The sequence below is a fragment of the Haemorhous mexicanus genome, chromosome Z (assembly GCF_027477595.1).
Source record: "Haemorhous mexicanus isolate bHaeMex1 chromosome Z, bHaeMex1.pri, whole genome shotgun sequence".
NCBI classification, from domain to species: Eukaryota; Metazoa; Chordata; class Aves; order Passeriformes; family Fringillidae; genus Haemorhous; species Haemorhous mexicanus.
The window spans coordinates 11787467-11806821 of record NC_082381.1 but is presented as its reverse complement, the minus strand read 5'-3'; the positions used below and the strand labels follow the sequence as shown (position 1 = coordinate 11806821).

The 19355-nt window shown below is 47.7% G+C and overlaps 1 protein-coding gene across 5 annotated transcripts in view; it reads right to left on the bottom strand.

The window, feature by feature from the left end:
* Positions 1-19355, bottom strand: part of PAX5 (paired box 5) — a 135938-nt gene that overhangs the window by 70843 nt on the left and 45740 nt on the right. For all 5 annotated transcript variants that reach the window (XR_009490273.1, XM_059873355.1, XM_059873357.1 and 2 more), the window contains exon 6: positions 16802-16977. Coding sequence is in view for 4 of the 5 variants with exons in the window: in XM_059873355.1 (XP_059729338.1) it covers positions 16802-16977 (176 nt within the window). In the remaining variant the exon portion in view is untranslated. The remainder of the gene's footprint in view (positions 1-16801; positions 16978-19355) is intronic.

Here is a 19355-nt window from a genome sequence, read left to right as displayed (position 1 = left end):
ATCACAAAGCACAATTTATTGCGTGTTCTCTCTTTTTATTTATCCCTAAGTAGTAAACACGATTTCCATTCAGGGGGTTCGTTATGTTCCACTCCTACCAGACAATCACAGCACACTTGAGGCAATTGTTTAGCCTCTTCCTCTCAATTTTCCCATTACTGGGAGTAAGTACTGTTGGGACTCTTTAATAGCCCGACTGCAGCCCATATCAATAACAGATGAGGTTTAATCGTCCAACACAAAAATTATTTAGGCTCAGTAAGGACATTCAATGTCATTTGCATAATGGCATTTCTATCCTGAGCACCTAACCCATCGTGCATAAACAAGACCCTGGGACCATAAATAATAATAAATCATGACGTCCATGCTCCTCTTGCTATAATGGGAGCCTCTCTATGTAGAAATTATTTCAGCAGGAAACGGGCACTATAATTTTAAAGACATGAGGCACTGCACAGGCCAGTAAATCACACCCGTACACACAGTCACGCACACACACGTGCCAGTGAGGCTGCCCATAGTGAAAACCCCATGGAGGAGCAGCACAGAACACTGCCCATGCTGGCTGCTGGATATGTTTTTAATACTGTTTCTTAGTCAGAGGTAGAGGGCTGAACAAAAGCAACGCCTGAGTAGCGTGTGCAGCGCCTGGGCATGTGCTCGATGTCAGTCTTACAAATCCCTGCTGGGCAATCCCTCGTGTCTGCTGTCCTTAGATCTCTGAGAAAGTCTGACTGGGAGAGCAGAGACCTGCAGATACCTAGATGGGTGTTTTCCAAGCACGCCCTCCATGGGCCACTGCAGTCCCCAATGCCCAGCAGGGGCAGAAATGGCCAGTGGACTCTCTCAGAATCATTGAGGATGAAACACCCTGTAAGATCATTGAGTCCAACTGTTAACACAGCCAAGGCTGCCACTAAACTGTGTCCTCAGGAGCCATTAACTTCCTTTGGTTTACAAAATGAAGCCTCCACTGAAAACCATGTAAGGCCACCCAAGAGTGCTAAGCGTACACAATAAGCTGAGGTGGCCTTCCAGATTTCAGCCTCACCAGGCCGCTCACAAGCACCTGGATGAGCAGAAACAGCAACACCACCACAGTGCCAAAGCCAACCTCTGTTTCCACCAGGATTTACTAGTTTCAACCCCACATATTTATCCTCAACAACTCCAGCATTTCTCTACTTAACACAAAAAATTGCTGTGTTTCCTGCAGGACACAAAATTATAGGATGACTTGCCCAAGCCTCCTCCCACCCTCTTCAGCACTGCCCAATCCTGCACAGGCTCTTCCTTTCTGTCTCCATGCGGCGCCTCCCACTTCAGTTTCTGCTAAGAAAAGCAGTAACTCCAAGACAGATTTTGTAGAAGCCTGCTCCCAGTTTCAGTGTCCAGCACCAGTGCCTGCAACTGCCCCAACCCCCCTACAATTTCTTCTCTCCAGTCCTCCACTCTCCAGCCTTCCTCCTCCTCCCATGGCTGCCCTCTTCTGCCTTCCCCACAGACTTACATGGGGCATCTCTCTTCCCCCTGCATTTCCTGCATTATCCCCAGCACCTGTTCTCACCCCAGCGCCAACGGAATTTTCTCAGCAGCCTCTACCATCCTATGTGCAATGCTAAAAAGGAGCACCCAATCAAAGTAAAGCAGGAGACACAAAACTGAAGTAAATGTAGCACAAATCACCCTCGTGGAAAATCAGTTTACTTTTTGTAAACCCAGCACAAAATTAAGGCTTTTATGCCTCTAATTGCTACAAGATATTGTTTAAAAATGCTGTTTCTCAGGACAGGATCTGGACACTTTCCCTCTCAACACTAACATTTTCAGCCAGAGGAGGAGGGAAAAGGTACAATCCTCGATCATGGTGGCCCCTCTACTTCCACTTAAGCACTAAGCATGACTGTGCAGAAAAAAAACCACAACCCTCAGCACAGTCAATTATTTCCTTATGGAGAAATATGAATCAGAAATGTGAATGCACTCTGAGAATGCATGAGGCTAGCACCAATATTGCCAGATCTTCATCCCACCGATGGCTCTTGACACTTGAGAAGTCTTGTGCAAATTTTCAAGAACACTTGGTATTTGTGTAATGCTTTCACATGAACTACCCAAATGTGTTTCACAAATGCCATCTGAGAATCCTGTTAGAGCATTTTTTGTATCCTATTAAGCACTGTATACAATAAACTGGTCTCAAAGTGGCGATTACCAAAGCAGCAGATTACCAGGGTCCAAGCCTCACAGGTGGCCAAGGCCCCTACAGCCACTGTACCTACAAAGGCACCAAACCTTTACACGGGGGAAAGCCAACAGAGAAAGCCACAGAGTTTGCTGTTTTGTGGCATGTCACAAAGTCCAAGCTCAGCAAATCCATGTCAGCTAATGAACTGCTGTATTTCAAAGCCAAACACCAAGCCAACACACATTCTTCATTCTCCAAAAGACTTTTGATTTTCCTGTTGGTGCCCCTTGGAGTCTCATCATCCTGTGGCAGTCAGGAGCCTTCTGCCTTCCATTTTTGGGGGGTAAACTTTCCCTGCAATGCTGAATTCCCCATCAAATCCCCAATATAGAACTGATCTCATTTTTTTAAAAAAGGCAAAAACAAAATAAAAAAACCCCATTAAACAAAACTCCCATAGTTTTCCAAAGCTTTTCTTTCATTTTTTCACCTTCACCTGAACTAGAACAGTAAAGGGCCACAGTATTGCAGGCCAGTTTTCATTACAGCATGTTTATGGAAAAGACAGAAATCTTAAAGGTCTTTTCCAATCTGTATGATTGTATGGTTCTGTGCCTGGGGAGGTAAGAAATATAGAAAAAAGTAGGATATTAGGAAAAAAAATATTACAGAAAGGTTTGTAAGTCATTGGAACAGGCTGCCCCGGGAAGCGGTGGCTGGAAGTGCTCAAAAACATGTAGGTATGGGGGAGGACAAGGTTTAATGATGAATATGGTGGTGCCACTGGGCTGACAGATGGATTTGATCCTAAAGTTCTTTTCCAGCCTTAACAAGTCTGTGATGCTATAAGTGAAAATGTTGTTTTCAGAAGCATTATGCATCACTTTCTGATTACATGTCCTTGGAGGCATGGGATTAGAAAGGCAGCAGGAACTGAACAAACTCTGTGCACTGACAGCAGGCAAAGTGACTGGCTTGGATATCTTAACCAGAGTGTTTTGTCCTGAAAACAAAAAGTGCCATGATGGCTGCTGGGAATGTGGAGTGGGGGAGATGCTCCTTGCCCTTTATGCATGCCACAGGCATGCCTCATGCAAATGGAGGCCCTGGGCAAGGGAGCATCAGGGGAGTGATGCAGTGCTTGCTTTGATGCAGCTTGCTTTGGGCAGGGAAATGGGCTCCTCACCTTCAGAAATATACCCACGAACACCAGAAATTGTTCACATATTGGTATAAAAAATTAAGCAAAACAGAGACAAGCTGACACGCCAGGGTACCTACGAGGTGCTGGTTCCAAGTAAAGAGACTCGGTCTGATGACACACAGAGCCTATTGCTGCTGGGTGCCCCACTATCATGATAGGCTTCAGTGATGGACCCTCTATGCAGAAAAATCATCAAAGACAACAGGCTTTAGTGAAACATTTCATTTTTTTATCAAAACATTTCCTATTGCAAAGACAGGTCCAGCCAGGCACACTGGTGTTGCAGTAGTCACTATTCTGCTGCTAAAACTGCAGAAGACACCTGGGCACCACACATGACGTGGAGCATCACCACAAGCAAACAGCATCAGGCAACCAGAAGGGAACCCACACCGGTATTACCTGAGCACCTCTTCCACCCCAGAAGCTACTCCAGTTCTTATGCCAGAGAGGTATTTGGGGTTATATTTTCAAAATTTCCTCTCCAGTCACAAGAACCAGACAGGAACCACTTGAACAAAAACACAGACACGGAAGCTGTGCAGTCAACAAAATCTTCCACTATTACCAAGCCTCAGTTTGACAGTGCCTGGAAGTCATTCATCAGGTACATAATCTGATGACAATTTCTTGTGTAACATAATTTAATTCATTACTTAATCCTGTGTTGCAATTATTTGGAGAGTTCCTAATAACCAGTGAAATACTCCAAGCCTAACAGAGCATCTGACAAGTGCAGTTCTTATGCCTGGCTTCACACCATAGCTCCTATTCCAGGAATGCACTCATCACCTCCAGGACCTCATTCTCCCTCAGCCCTTTGTGAGTGACTTGTCTGGACTGACACGGACCCAAGGTCAGCCCTGAGCCTGAAGGGGATTTTGCAGGAGAAACCCTTGCCTCTCCAACGCTGCCCTTATTTCATTCAATTTTCAGGGTGAGAGGAGCAGAGCTGAAATCATGCCCCTACATGTTAATCTACTCTCTTAGTGCAGGAGCTCTCTCCTCTCAGGTTTTGGGTTTGTTTGTTTGTCTGTTTGTAAAAATCTGCTGCAAAAAAAATCTAAGCAGCCACTATTCATATGAGCAGAGAGGAATTTTGAATCAGTCCCTTTTGTCTGGAACTGGCTTAGCTCCACAATTGCTTTTTGTCATCATTCAGACACTGGTGTAGGTTGTTTTGTTCAACCCCATACTAAAAAAAAGGCAACCCAAAACTATGGCATTCTTCTGAAAACCTAGCCTCTGCACTGAGCAAGCTTCTCAGACTCCTTGGCACTGCATGCCAAACAACTCTCCATCTCATCCTATATCCTGGGTGAACCAGTGCTGCTCTTCCTCTAACACAGTCTTCATTGCAGCCACACCAAGGTTCTCCTTAAACACACCATAACAACTGGAATGAATACAGTGGATGAGCAGCAAGGTAGCGCCATGACCCGAGCTGGAGGAGGTTTCAGAGATCCCTCAAAACAGGGCCAGCTATGGAGGCAGGCCATGCAGCTCAGGGGTTCATCTAAGCGGGTCTTGAAAATCAACACAGACAGAGACTGCACAGCTTCGGATGCTGCAGAGCCTCTGCTGTGTCAGTTCATGCCCCTGTCTGCTGTGCTCCCACTGTGTACCCCCATGAAGAGTTGGGATCCTTCTGAGTTGTTTTAGCACATCAAGCTCTTCAAGGGACCATACTCCCATCTGTGGTGATTATAAGGTGATTATAAGGACAAATGGATTGTGAGGTGATTATAAGGACAAATTTAGAAAAAGCTCACAGAATGACTGTAAAATAGCAGTGATTTCTAAAGTAAGATTGGAAAATGTACTTGAAACTTGTCAGAGCCTGTGGGATCCAGCCATTTACTGAGGTCTACACAGAGAAGCCTTGATCCATTCTTCAAATGCTGGTCCAAGCACTTCACCTTAAATATAATCTGAAAGGGCCAGGGACTAGTTAAATCAACAGGCAAGTGTGTTCACTTCCAGAGTTGTCCTTCCTTCTCTTATGGGCCTAACATAAACATAAGGAGGTTGGTCAATTTTGACATAACTGGCCAACTAGTGCTGTTACATGGCATTGCCTGATATTGGTGAAGGACTTTATCTTGCTAAGCTAAAAAAGAAAGAAATTATTTATTATGAAACACACAATAAGCAAAGAGATGTAATCACGCAATGCCAGTTCCCAAATTTCAAAGAAATGTGAACGCTTCTATCAAGATAACAAGCGGGGAAAGCTTTTCTTAGATTTCCTACCTCTCTATCACACTGAGAAGCCACAGAAAATTTTCTGGAGGAGATCGCCTGCTGCCTTTGCAAGATGTTGTGTTCTATGCAGCCTCACTAAGGCCTGGCTGTAAAGCTGGTGGAAGGTGCTGAGATGAAACTTGGTGTCTGGAAAAACATCCCCTTCCAACCTTACCCAACAAGAATGGTGCTGTGGCTGCAATTTCCATTTTCCCAAGGTGTTGGGGGTTAGGACTTTTTTCTTTTCATGGAATTTTGTCCCAGTTATTGGTAAGAGAGAATAACAACTCGTATTTAAGAGACAAAAGAAATGGGGGGCGAAGTGGGGGAGAGTGTAGCTGGCTATTTTCTTACCTGGGGTGGGGGGGGGGAGTGTTTCTCTTAGAAGGGCAGAGATGTGAGGTTTTGGCAGGGCATGGGGGACTGGGCTCAGCTCCTCTCACTCTCAACACTGGGTGGGAGAGAGGCCCTGGTTTCTGTGCGGAGAATTCGCCACTACCACAGGGTTCTGTCTCCTGCTGCCTTCTCCTACCGTGAGGGAAGCGCTGCTTGAAAGAGCACCATTGCACTGGGACCTCATCCACACCAACCTCACTAAAGAAAAGACCCTCACCATTCACTCAATACCTCAGCGTAACACCCCGGGACCCTGAGCCCTTCCCCCTTCCAGGGGGCCTCTCCCTGCCCTGTTTAGAAGCCCAGCTGCTGCAGCCCAGCCCTGCTGCTTCGCACCTGGTACATTTCATATGCTACTCTAGCATCTGCTCATCCCTGCCGCCCCAGCAGCCACTCCGAGGTTCCTGCTGCAGCCCTTTTTTCCGTCCAGCCCGCCCGCCATTATCCCATGAGGGAGATGTGGCCGAGCTGGCGCCACAGCGCCCCCTGCAGGCGCGGGGGAATCACAGCACCCCCTGCCGGCCGTGCCCGGAACTGCACCGGAGGGGAAAGTGCCGAGAGAGGCTGGGGCTGGGGCTGGGGGCGGGCCTGGGAATGGGAGTGGGAGTGGGACTGGGACTGGGAATGGGAGTGGGAGTGGGGCTGGGAATGGGACTGGGAGTGGGACAGGGACTGGGAATGGGAGTGGGAATGGCAATGGGAGTGGGACTGGGAGTGGGAGTGGGGCTGGGAATGGGACTGGGACTGGGACTGGGACTGGGAATAGGAGTGGGAGTGGGACTGGGACTGGGAATGGGAGTGGGAGTGGGGCTGGGAGTGGGACTGGGACTGGGAATGGGAGTGGGAGTGGGAGTGGGACTGGGAGTGGGAGTGGGGCTGGGAGTGGGACTGGGAATGGGAATGGGAGTGGGAGTGGGACTGGGAATGGGACTGGGACTGGGACTGGGAAAGGGAGTGGGAATGGGAGTGGGAATGGGACTGGGAGTGGGGCTGGGAATGGGACTGGGACTGGGACTGGGGCTGGGACTGGGGCTGGGACTGGGACTGGGGCCGGGAGTGGGAGTGAGGCTGGGAGTGGGGCTGGGACTGGGAGTGGAGCTGGGAGTGGGACTGGGAATGGGGCTGGGACTGGGACTGGGAGTGGGGCTGGGACTGGGAGTGGGAGTGGGGCTGGGACTGGGAGTGGGGCTGGGGCTGGGACTGGGACTGGGACTGGGAGTGGGGCTGGGACTGGGGCTGGGGCTGGGGCTGGGACTGGGACTGTGTCTGGGACTGGGGCTGGGGCTGGGGCTGGGGCTGGGACTGGGACTGGGACTGGGACTGGGAATGGGAATGGGACTGGGGCTGGGGCTGGGAGTGGGGCTGGGACTGGGGCTGGGAGTGGGGCTGGGACTGGGACTGGGACTGGGAATGGGAATGGGACTAGGAATTGGACTGGGAGTGGGGCTGCGACTGGGAGTGGGGCTGGGGCTGGGTCTAAGGTTCTGGGTCAGTGGGTCTGTGGCTCTTACTGGGACTGGATCTCTGGTTCTGGCTGGGACTGGGTGCCTGGTTCTTTTCATTGTTGCTGCTGCTGTTTGCTTGCCTTGTTCTACACATAAAAAAGACTGCTATTCCTTTTCTCATATCTTTGCCTGAAAGCCCCTTAATTTCAAAGTTCTAATAATTTGGAAGGAAAGAGGTAATATTTTTTCCATTCTGTGGAAGATTTCTGCCTTCCTTGCCAACATCTATCTTTCAAACCAAGACACCAGGCTCTCAGTGAAAAAGCTCTACTCCTCAGTAGCATCCTCGTCCCCGAGGAGCTTCCAGAGCAGGGGAGAGCTGGTCTGCCTTTACCAGCTGCTGACCATGTCACATGTCACCCACACTCCCTTTGCACAAGCCTGTGCACAATGTGGGGAGCCTGCCATGGGGAGAAGACATCCCTCCAGTTCGTGCAGAGCAAAGAGAAAAGAGACAAGGACAAAGGAGTGTGGGAGCACAGCCCCACAGCACAGCAAGACTGGCCTTTCCTTTAACTTATGAATTTGTATTTTTACATATAGTCATATCTGAGAGCAGTCAGGAGGAAAAAAGGGCATGTTTATAACCAGAAATACAATGCAATTCTCAGAGGAGCTGTCTACCTTGGTATTTTGGGATTCCTCCTCTTTGATGGGTCAAAGGGAGAAGGAGGTGACAAGGACTCCCCTGTGTAGGAAAAGAACTCAGACTTGGCAACCCTGGAGACAGAGATAGCCCCCAGACAGAGTCATGTACGCTGGGGGGTGTAGCCCAGCAATCCCATTGCTCAGACTAAGAGAGAAGCATCATTTGCATCAGCTCCAGCCATCACTGAGGCTTCCCTAACACCATAATAGGCACTTTGAGAGATCCAGCCTTTCAAATTCACCCTGAAATCCCTGAAATGCGCGTGCTGTTACTCTTCCCCAGCTTGGTCTCACTGCCCTGACCGCCACCACAGCAGGGTGTGTGCAATGAAACCCCAGCTCTCTCCTCTACCAGAGCTTCTCTTCAGCATGCAATTGGGTCATGCTCCCAAGGTATTGCAGCAAATGCTCCCTGTCACCCTCTGGAAAAGTCTGCAGGAGAAATCCTGACCACAGGATGCCAATTACTTCTAGACAAAGTGGGAAAGTTGGTCACCACCTTTTCTACTGGGAGAGTCCCTGGGAAGGGGCATTGGGCATTGAGCTGCAGGGGGGAGAAAGGTATCCCTATCTCTGTGCCAGACAGGAGAGTGGGCAACCCCTGGATTATCCACCTGCCCTTCTTCCCACCTCTCTTGCTTACTCAAAGACCAGCCATTTCAATTCCAGACCCCCTCAGACATCCTCAGCTACCCCTGGAAGCTGCAGGGTTGTTTTTCACAAGGATCCTGCTGATGCAGGAAGACCTTTGCTGCATACATGGCTCCTGTCATGCTCCTTCCCCAGAAAACTCTTGGCCTCCACAGCCCTACTGTCAGACAGAATACACAGGTGTCATTCAGCAGAATCTGCTGTGACTGCCACTACCCAACACAGCATGACATAACAGGGTGGGACATGCACAGAAATCTCTGCAGTCTCTGGTAGCTCATGCACAAAGAAATGGTCACAAGGAAGGGCAAAGGAGTGGCTATGCAAAGAGGAGGTACTGGCCAAAGGAGCTGTGCTTTCTGCTGCTATTTTAGAAGAAAAGCCTTTCCACTAACAAAACAAAACAAAACAAAACAAAACAAAACAAAACAAAACAAAACAAAACAAAACAAAACAAAAAGGTGATTTTAGCAGGAAGAAACACTGTGGCAGGTTTCTTTCTCCTTTTTCAATCTAAACCAGAGCAGAGCCAAAGGAGAAGGTGGTGCATCCCTCTGCATCCCCAGCAGTGCAATGAAGGGACATAGGGCTCAGAGAAGACACTACAGCAGCACAGGTATTGCATGAAAGCATCTGAAACAGATGGTGGAGCTCTATCAGACACTTTTGCAGAACAACTTGATGATGCTGAGCTGGAGACAGCAGCTGACAGCACAGTGGTCAGGCTCGAAGTGCTTTGTGCATGGAGCAGCTCTAGGAAAAACAGCTCCCGCAAGGAGATGGGGGTAAGTGCCACTGTCATCTTCCTGAGGTTGCTGCTGTGTCATGGTGAAGCACTCCATTTTACAGCTGAGTACTGGCCCTCTCATCTTTTACCTGTTTAGTTTTTACTATTATTGAAAGGTTCTACTGGACAAGAAAAACTATTGCCAGCCTGAGATTTCCTCCTGAGTAATCTTTAAAGGGCACAACTGCCTGGCAGAGAGGGCTGCAGTAGGTGGGGGTACACTCCCACAGCACACCCAGGCACTACCCAGTGGGAGCACCTCGTTCCCACACCACCCAGCCCCCCGACATGGCTTACCACGGGGACAAGCAGCCAAGCCCAGCACTCAGGGAATCCACAACTGCAGCAAGGAGCCCGTTGCCACACGCTGCCGACCAGCAGGAGCACAGCTTTCTCCCCGCAGCCCCGCAGAGGGCAGGGGTCATGGGTGCCTGTGCTCCCAGCTGCTGTCCCTCCGCCGTCCTGCCTGCCTGGACCCCACGCCCTTTCCATTCGGCAGAGGTATTGATCTGCTGGCAGCAATGGGCTGGATAATTAGCCAGGAATTAGGGTTTCTATTACAGCCAGGAGGCTGCCCCAGCTGATTTATCACCTGAATAATTTACTGTGATTGAAAGGAAATTAAAATGAACTCCATTTGACAACTGCGCTTTTATGGGCTTTAGTGAAGACTCAAAAGCCAAATTAATAGCCTGGTGTTGTTTGATAGTCTACTGAGAGTAAATATGGGAAGGTTTTTTGCCTCCTGATGTGCTCTCCTAGGCTTGATTTTAGAGCTGGGATTTTCTTCCCCTCCCACCAGTAAGGCTACAGCCTGGAACAGGGGAGATTTCAGCTGTAAAAGCCATGGAACTCCCCTTGCTCCTCTCCCACCCACCCTCTCATCCTCTCTTCCGTGGGTACAGAGGATCACAGGCTCAGCAGCTTGAGGATGAGCAGCAGTGCCTGCCAGCAGCCCCCGGCCCAGCCTGGCAGCGGGCTGCCAGCAGGGTGGCCTGAGGGAAGGGAAGGCAAGGGGGCAGCTCAGCCACCCAAAACATCATCCTGCATCCCACAGCCCCCATCTCCACCTCTTCTTTGTCTTAACTGTTCCTCAATTTTATATTTGTATACACTTACTGAGGGACATATTATTGTTTCTTTTTCCTTTTTAACTTGTTTTCCATTCATCACACCATGAAATGCAGCCATGGTTAAGACTTGCCTCAGAATGCTCAAATCATTCTGGCAAGTGGCAGATTGAGAAAATATTTGGTTCCTCAAACTATTCATGAATAATTTTCATAATTTTCACTGTTTCTGGACAACATGAAGCTTTGGGAAGGCACAAACAAATATTAGCTCTGCATTTCTCAATAAATGTGTCAGAGTATTTTCAGACGCTCAACAGCCTCTATCTACCCAAAGGCTTCCCAAGAAAAAACATATTTCTCACGCTCTGGGGACCAGGACCAAGCATACAGTCCTGCAGCTCTGAGAATCATTGCAGAGTTTGCACTGGGAGCAATCTTAAAGACCATCTCGTTCCAACACCCCTGGCACAGGCAGGGACACCTTTTAGTAGATTAATTCCTTCCTTCTGCTTCTCCAACAACTGCACTTTGGGAGTGGGTCCCCTTAAAACAGAAATGCATTATACTTTCTGGCTTTACTAGAATTTTCCATTATTCCCAAAGATCCAAGTCCAGTACTGTAAGTGGGATTGTATATCTCACTCCTCTCAGAAGTTGCATTCCAGGTGCTCCTAGCAAAAAAACCCCCAAGATTCCTCTTTCAAAGCTGGAGTGCACTAAGGCCAAAAGCAAAACCTGAATATTTTTAAAACAAGTTTATGCCCCTTTCTTGGTCAATTGAGAGAACTTTTTTGGTGCAATTCTCTCTGCATCACGTTTCAACTTCATGCAATTCTTCCACTTTTCCAAATTGTAAGTAATTTTGGGGGGATTCCTTGGCTATCTAAATTCCATTAGTTACCCAAATTCCATCTGCCTATCTCCAGATCCACATTTATCTGCACTATGTGTCATGACTACCTGTGTTATTATGTGTTTGCCAGGTTACTGGTTTCTGTATGAGCACAGAATATCTACATTTTATCCAGAAATCAATCTGAGAACAGATATTCTGTTTAGTTCCAGCTTAAAGCAGTGGGAAAGCACCAGCACAGGCCTAGGGATTTTTTGCTATTAGCAGCAGGCAGTTATCTTTTTAGCTGGTGACCTACATAGTGTTAAATCTGGTCACATCATGTTATGCCTCATTATGGCCCTGATCTAAAGTTTATTGAAGTCAATAGAAATATTCCTCTTGGCTTCAATGAGTATTCGATTGAACCCATGTGTGAAACTGAAAGTACAAAAGAATCCATTTCTGTTGTGGACAGAAATCCAGCATGGATAATTCCTTTCTTTATTCTGAGAAAATTAATGCACTGTCTCTCCCATTGAGCCAATCCAGCTGTATATCCTTCACCCTGCATTTTTCACCTGTAGATGCATTAATCCCACTCTCACAGCCTCCACAAGCACCCTGGGGCTTGCCCCCTGCCTGCTTCCATGGGGCTTTCCTGCCCTTGTCCAGCCTCACAGACCTGAAGTCCTCGGGTCTCCCTGACTTTCCTGGGTCTCGGTCTCCAAGAACATCTCCTGCCTTTGTCAGTGCTTTGACTGGAGAATTGCTCGAGTCAGCAGTCCACAAAACAGATGGTGCAGCCTTGGCCAGTCTGGGACACTTTCCCAAAGATGCTGTGGAGAGCTCCTCCGTCCTTCTGGCAGGAATCACAGGAAGCCATTGGAGGATAATCACCCCCACAGTCACACTGAGGGGTTTGCTGAGTACAGCCAGTCCTTCCAGTTCCTCCAGGTCTTAATGGACAATAGGCACTGGAAAATGTTGCCACTCAGTGTTGCAACTCTCTGCACAGGATGAGTGCCAGTTCCAGCTGAAGGCTGAATGGTCACTGCAGTGACCTTGAATAATGGGGGCTGCCTGCAGTAGAGGCCAGGCTGAAGTGTGTTGGTCTGACACAGGTATAGGTGCAGAGCACAATTCCAGGCCAGGCAGGCAGGTAAAAGCCACTCCTTTTGTCAGTTTGGTTTGTTCCCAGGGGATCTGGGTGTTGGCAACACCTGCATCCTTCCCTGCAGAGCCAAGGGCCCACACACACACACAGGCTTCCCTGGGGAGCAGCAGGGCCCACACACACACACAGAGCACGGAGAGAATGGGAGCTGCTGTGAAGGCTCTCCTTTCCCAAGGTCTAAGAATGACAAGGTCTGGCATTGCAGGCACTGTCCCTGCAGCTGGAGGAGACGCACAGAGCTGGTGCACAGCAGCCACGGACAGAATGGAGGGCAGCACTGCTGCTGCAAACAAACACTATGTGCGTTCCCATGCCCCTGCCCAGAAATAAGTGAAATCAGCTCTCTGTGAACATTTGCAGCCTGTGCAAAGTAATAATGGGCTCTTTGCAAAAAATGAGTACAGAAGGGCAGAAACATGAGAGAAAGGCCTTCATTCTTGCGAATTCCCTTAACAGAAGAATTCATTTTTATAGCAGGGCTCTGTCAGGGGGAGGTGGGCCAGAGTGCTTCTCAGTACTTTCTTTATGTCATGGCTCCTCCCCACAACATATAGACATGAAAGGACTTGATGCTGTTTGCACAGACACCCCTCAGCCCCTGGCTCCCTCTGCCACAAAAACTGGATGTTCTTCATGCCCCACACAGGCAGGGAACACATCTGTGCTGCAGAGCACACAAGTACATGTGCCCAGCTGCACCACTGCGTGTTCGGCTGCAAAATAAGGCAAGGAACAACTGAGGCCTTACTTCTGCCCCTTGATGCACAACATCTGACAGTCTTTAATGGTAGGAGCCCACGGGGGGATCCCTGCCTCACCCAGCACACACAGCCATCACTGTCTCTCTCAAAGGACTGTCTGATGCTTTATTTCCCTGTCACTGTCCAGTGGTTGCCTTCTCTCTCAACACAGTATGAGCCTTTCCCCAAATACAAGTATCCATTCACCATCAGTCTCTCCCTAGATACCACAATCTACAGCAGATGTGAAAGTTAATATGATTATTGTCAACAGTACAGCACAGATTGGCAGATTCACAGGATATTCTGAGCTGCAGGGACCCACAAGGATCATTGAGTCCAACTCGTAAGGAATTGAGCCCACAATCTTGGTGTCATTAGCATCATGGTCTACCGTGACATAAGATGAAAAATAACTCAAGAGGCCCCATTTTATGCAGGTTAACTGAGGGAAACATCAAGATGGGAAATTGAAGGAAGTGCATTGGAAGCACTCCAAGCAAAGGGCTACACATTGGTGAGCAATTGCTCCCACACAGCCCACCAGCCCCTCCACCTACATGAAGGGCAATGGGCCCAAAAAGGTAAGGAAAAATGCACCAGGAGGACTTTGGACAGCATCTGGGAACCAAGCCTGATGAGGCTGCAAAAACTGTGCTGTGCAGGAGGGACTTCTTTCCCCCCCACCACTGCCAAGGGCCTGCCACCAGCACACAAGGGAGGGGGAAGACTTAGAGAGGAGCCACAAAACAGGAAGGAAAAGGGATCTACAGTGTCTGTAGAGTAACAATTATTCCAATGAAACGTCTGGGGTCCTCCCCAAGTTAATAGTACTGGCACATCAGTAAGTTCTGTGCCAAAGCAAAATTAGTGGTGCTCACTGGCTGCTGCTGGATCAAATTTCTAATAAAATGGATAAACAGTGGGTCAGCAGCTCACACCAGTCTTCTTCCCAGATCCTGTCTCCATGGGAAGGATTATCTTTTCCATACTTTCCTCTACAGAAAGAGCTTAAAGCCCCATACATCCACCACTGACTTAGCTCCTAAAACACCACTTTGGGGTCCAGCAGCACTTTGGACAGACAAATGTCACTGCCAGATCTTGCTTTACTACCGCAATCTAATCCAGGGACAACTCTGGTCTTCCAAGGCATGTCATTAATTCCTCATCAGTATTTGATTTCTCATTGATTCCTTTGGCCTTACTAATTGATGCAGACAGCTTCTCCTCTTTGGCTGAGCATCATGACAGCTTTGCTTGACTCACCAAGGAGGTGAGACAAGGCTGTTTCTGTAAAGACTGGGGCTCACACAGCATCTCTGTGAACCACAGCAAGTCATACAGATCACATCTGGTCATGCAGAAATTACCCTTTGCATACCACCAAAAACCAGAAGCTGACCCCAAACAGCCACAAGCCCTTAACCACGGTCCAGCCTTCTAAAAGCAAAGACCATATTCCAAGAAATATGAAAACAAACAACCAACAATTTCTATTGAAATTACATGTCAAAATTCCAGGCAACATGGTTCTGCAAAGTACATTTTGGACCTCATAATGCCAGATTTCTCAGCATCTTACTTGACTTCTCAGAGCATGCAAGGAGTATCCTGTTCATCACAGTAATATCAGCAAATCTCCTATTTTAATAATCTGGTTCCTTAGAGCCAATCTAGTCACAACTCCTTATGTGGCCCCGGGAGATTGTTTCTCCATCAAGAGCAAATAAAAATATCCCATATTTGATAATTGGGATAACACTTCAGCAATATCCTCATTCAAATCTCCCACTCTTCCTATAAAACCAGTAAAAGTTTATCTCTGAACAAATGTTCACTCAGTGCTGGACTGTCTCCCATGAGCTGCAGCAGGCCATGACTAAGAGGCTTCAGACCAGAAAAACAAATCAAAAGCCCCCTCCCATCACTGCTCCCTTTGCAGTGACTGTTTTGGCCCATAAAGTTTTTGCAGGAACAGATCTAACAAGACACAACTGCCAGGTGACCAGTGCTGAAAAGGCTGGCCATAGCCTTGGGCAGGGAGCCTGCCCTGTCCAGCATCACCCGGCTGGGGTGGGATAACCACCACCTAGTGGCACCTGAGGCCACTTCCCCTCCCGGAGACAGGGATGGTCTGCCTTCCCACCTCCTTCCAGCCTCGGGTCTGCAGAGTTCCGCAGCACACACAACTCAGGGAAAACAGACACAGCAGAAGATGGTGAAAAGCAAAAAGCAAATGTCTCTATGAATGAAATAAAAAATGACAGATGAGCCTAAAGGCACGAGGAATTCCTACTCTACCATAGCATTTTCAGCTCAAGTAAGTAATTAAAATAAAAAACAACGCACATTCCTTAGCTGAAGCCACAATGGTAGTAGGGAGCCATGAGAGCATCTCCAATGGCCCTCAAATGTACTGGTTCTTCCAAGGGGAATCAGTGTTAGAAAAGTCCATCCACCTTGCTAAAAAGCATGTCTGATATTAAGAACACTGAAGATTAATGGCTGAATACATCATTAAGTAGCAAGCTAGACCAATATCAGTGCTGACAGCAATATATTAATTTCTACCTCCTTCTCAGCAGCTAAATTAAATACTGCCACCTAAGAAGAAGAACACAGAGAGACATAGCTAATCAGTTTTTTCATGTGCTTCTATACTATGCCTGCAAAAATGGAATTTTTCCAAAATATCAGTGCCAAGTCCTTCTCAAACACACTGTAGATCCATACAGTGTAGATCCACACTCCCCCTGGGAGTTCTCAGCTTTTAACCCCCGTGTGTTCTGTGACACGTATCCATGTCCTCAGTGGCCACACCGGGTGCCAATATTCAAATCTGAGCACAGCATCCCAAAAAACTCACTTCCTCTCAAACCAGGACAACATACTAATCAGGTGTTGCAGCAAATGGCTACTTACACGTCTAATAAGCCATTTATGGATACAAAAATCTGATTTGTATCCACAATCATGCTCACTGTGAACCAAAATTAGGCACTGAGCTTTGCAAGTCTTCTCCTTGTTTGCAAGTCTTCTCCTGCACTGCCTGCTTTTGATATAACAAAAAACATGAGAAGCTGTTGTGCTCTTTAAAGATTCCTTTGATGCCACTGGTCCAGATCAGGTGTCATTTCATAGCCAAACACTTGCTGATGTTTGCACAATGAGCGTTTACCTTAATTTTCTAATAGGCTTTAATAGCTAACATGGAGCTGGCTGAAATGAGCTTGACAAGACGTGTCTCCATATTTGTCAACTGAAACTGAAAAGCCTTTGGTCATGTGCACCAAACAGATCTCTGCCAGTGGAAAGCATATCAGGAAAACATGAAATACTTGCAGCAGTACCTGCTCTGGTTTGATGGGCTCAGTTGTTGTGAAAATGTCAGAATAATGCTGTCTCTCAAAGACACGATCCAACACTTCTAGCTGCTGCTGGGTGAAAAGGTCTCCTCGCATCTGTTTCCGAAGAAAATCTCTGCTTGGTAGAGAATGGCCATTTGGTACTGGAGATTCCTGAATACCTTTCAAAGAGGAGAGAGAAGAGGAAAAATGAGTAGTGTCATGATGTGACCTGCAGTAGAGTGTCTTATTTAATCCCTTGAGCAGATGTAGGTACAGTATGGTGAAGTCATGAAGACTTTTTGAGAGGTTACAGTTTGCTGGAAAACACACTGTACAGTCCTGCATTACAGGCAACCCTTAACCCACCAACAACTTCACATTATTTAAAGTTAGGATGCAGGATAACAATCACATTTTTCCTGCTTCACCTTTACTGTGCCACCTGGGAAGCTGTCTGGTTCATGGTCTGTATGCAAGAGAACACACAGGATAAGTAAGGATAAGCCTGATGAGGACAGCCCCAGTCAGCTCGGGTCAGCTCCAGCAGAAAGCTTTGTCCAGTCAGCACCCACACACTCTGTCCCCCTCCTGTGCTGCCTGCAAGTCCTGCTCAACTGCATCCCACGCTGAGCTCTGAGCTCTGAGCTCTGAGCTCTGGCATGGACTCTCTGTGCAGCTCTGTCAGCAGCACCTGCCCACTCTGTGCGGTACCAAGGTGGAATCCCTGGGCTGAGTTACCATGCAACACCCCCAGCACTGCCCAGCCCAAGATGCACTCCTCACCCCCCAATTCACTTTGTATTTCTCCAGCTTACTGGCAGGACTCAAACCTGGGCTCCAAAGCACACCTTCCTCCTTCCCTTTGGCAGAGATTTTTAGCAGGAGTCATAAATGACTGACCATGGCTGAAAAGCCATGAGACAAGCTTGAAAAATGTTTGATTGGCAGTTTGAAAAGACTCTTGCAACACATGGACTTGTTTCAATTTGCTTTTTGCAGATTCACAGTGGTTTCCTACTTTTCCTTCACCTGTCAGTGCAGAAATATGTATTTTATGCACAGAAAACTGAGATCTGCAGTATTCCCAGGACTCCAGGAGGTGGAACTCCAAGAACAACAGTAAATATCAGATTTCTTCTCCAGATGGCAACATTGAACTAGACAGAGGGAGGAAATGTTTTAAAAATAGCATCTAGCTGCCAGAGTAGTTCTGAGGAGCAGAATTTAAATGCATCCTTAACAGCAAGATTTCCATGAATGCTGCAGTTGCTTGCAGTCCAAGAAGTCTGCAGAGGAATAACATCACTTAGACCTCCTCTGGCAGATTCTGCATCAAGTTTTTTTATTGTAAGTACAGAGGAGATCTGATGGAGGTGATCTGCACAAAACCAGCCCATTGCTGTAGGCATCAGTTGTGACCACAAGCACGTGCTGGCCATCAGTAATACAAGGGATGCTTGGTGGACAAGATTTTTTACAAAGGACTATTGATTTAAGATCATCCTTCAGCACAGATGGATTTTGCAGGAAATGCTGTCTATCCAGAAAACAAGGCTTCTTAAAGGCAGAGTTCTCAGACTGGGGGACCAACACAGGGAAATACCTCTTTCAACCTCAGTTGTTAATGCTCAATTTAAGCTGAACTCTGCTTATACTGAACAGACCTTTGATGTTAGCAGTTAATGCTGGAAACTCCCTTCTCAATTTGAGCTCAGCAATTTCAGTGACAACAACATTATATACACCCTTCTTAGAGAAAGTAATGCAATTTTACAAGAGCAGATTATGGCTCTTGTGAAGTGGAAGGATCAGTCTATTCCACACAGGAAGGGAAACAAAAACCTGAAGCTGTGGTCTGAGTAGGATGTCCAGGTGTGAAAAGGTACAGAGGGGTACAAGAAAGCAGTGTATTTTTTTTTTTCTTACTATTCTAAATCAAATAGTATCTAACAGACCCTGTGCTGAGTTTAGTCAACCATGGCTTATGGAATTAAAATTCTGTTTGGTAGCTGTATGGTATCATGGGGCCAGGGAGACCCTGTCTCTTGAGCATGGAAATGCTGGCTTTAAATTTCACATTAAACTGCTATTCACACTTTGGCATCAAAGTTAAAGCTTTATGCAGATTTGGGATAAAGGGGATGACAAAAGGGACTGAAATTATACAAGAGTCATGACCTGAAAAGGATTCTTAGAGATGCCAGTACAGTCTGTGCAGTTTGTGCACCCAGAGACTGGAGGTATAATGAGATCCCCTCGTGTTTGAAAATGGAGCAGTAGTCCCACCTCCCACCACCAGCACTGGAGAGCAGCGCCAGATTTTTGGGAGTGAGCACCTTGGAGAAGGAAGGAAATCCTGGGCAGCAGCCTCAGCCAGAGACAGGCACAGGGATGGTGCTGGGAAGGGTCTCCCAGGCCAGACACCAGAGTGTGAAGACCAGCAGTAAAGGCTCCCTCATGTGCCCGTGCCATCACATCCCTGCATCCATCCCAGCTGCCCTTCGTGCAGGGGCCACTGGGGCAGGGGAGGACCCTCAGGCACTGCCACCAAAGCACA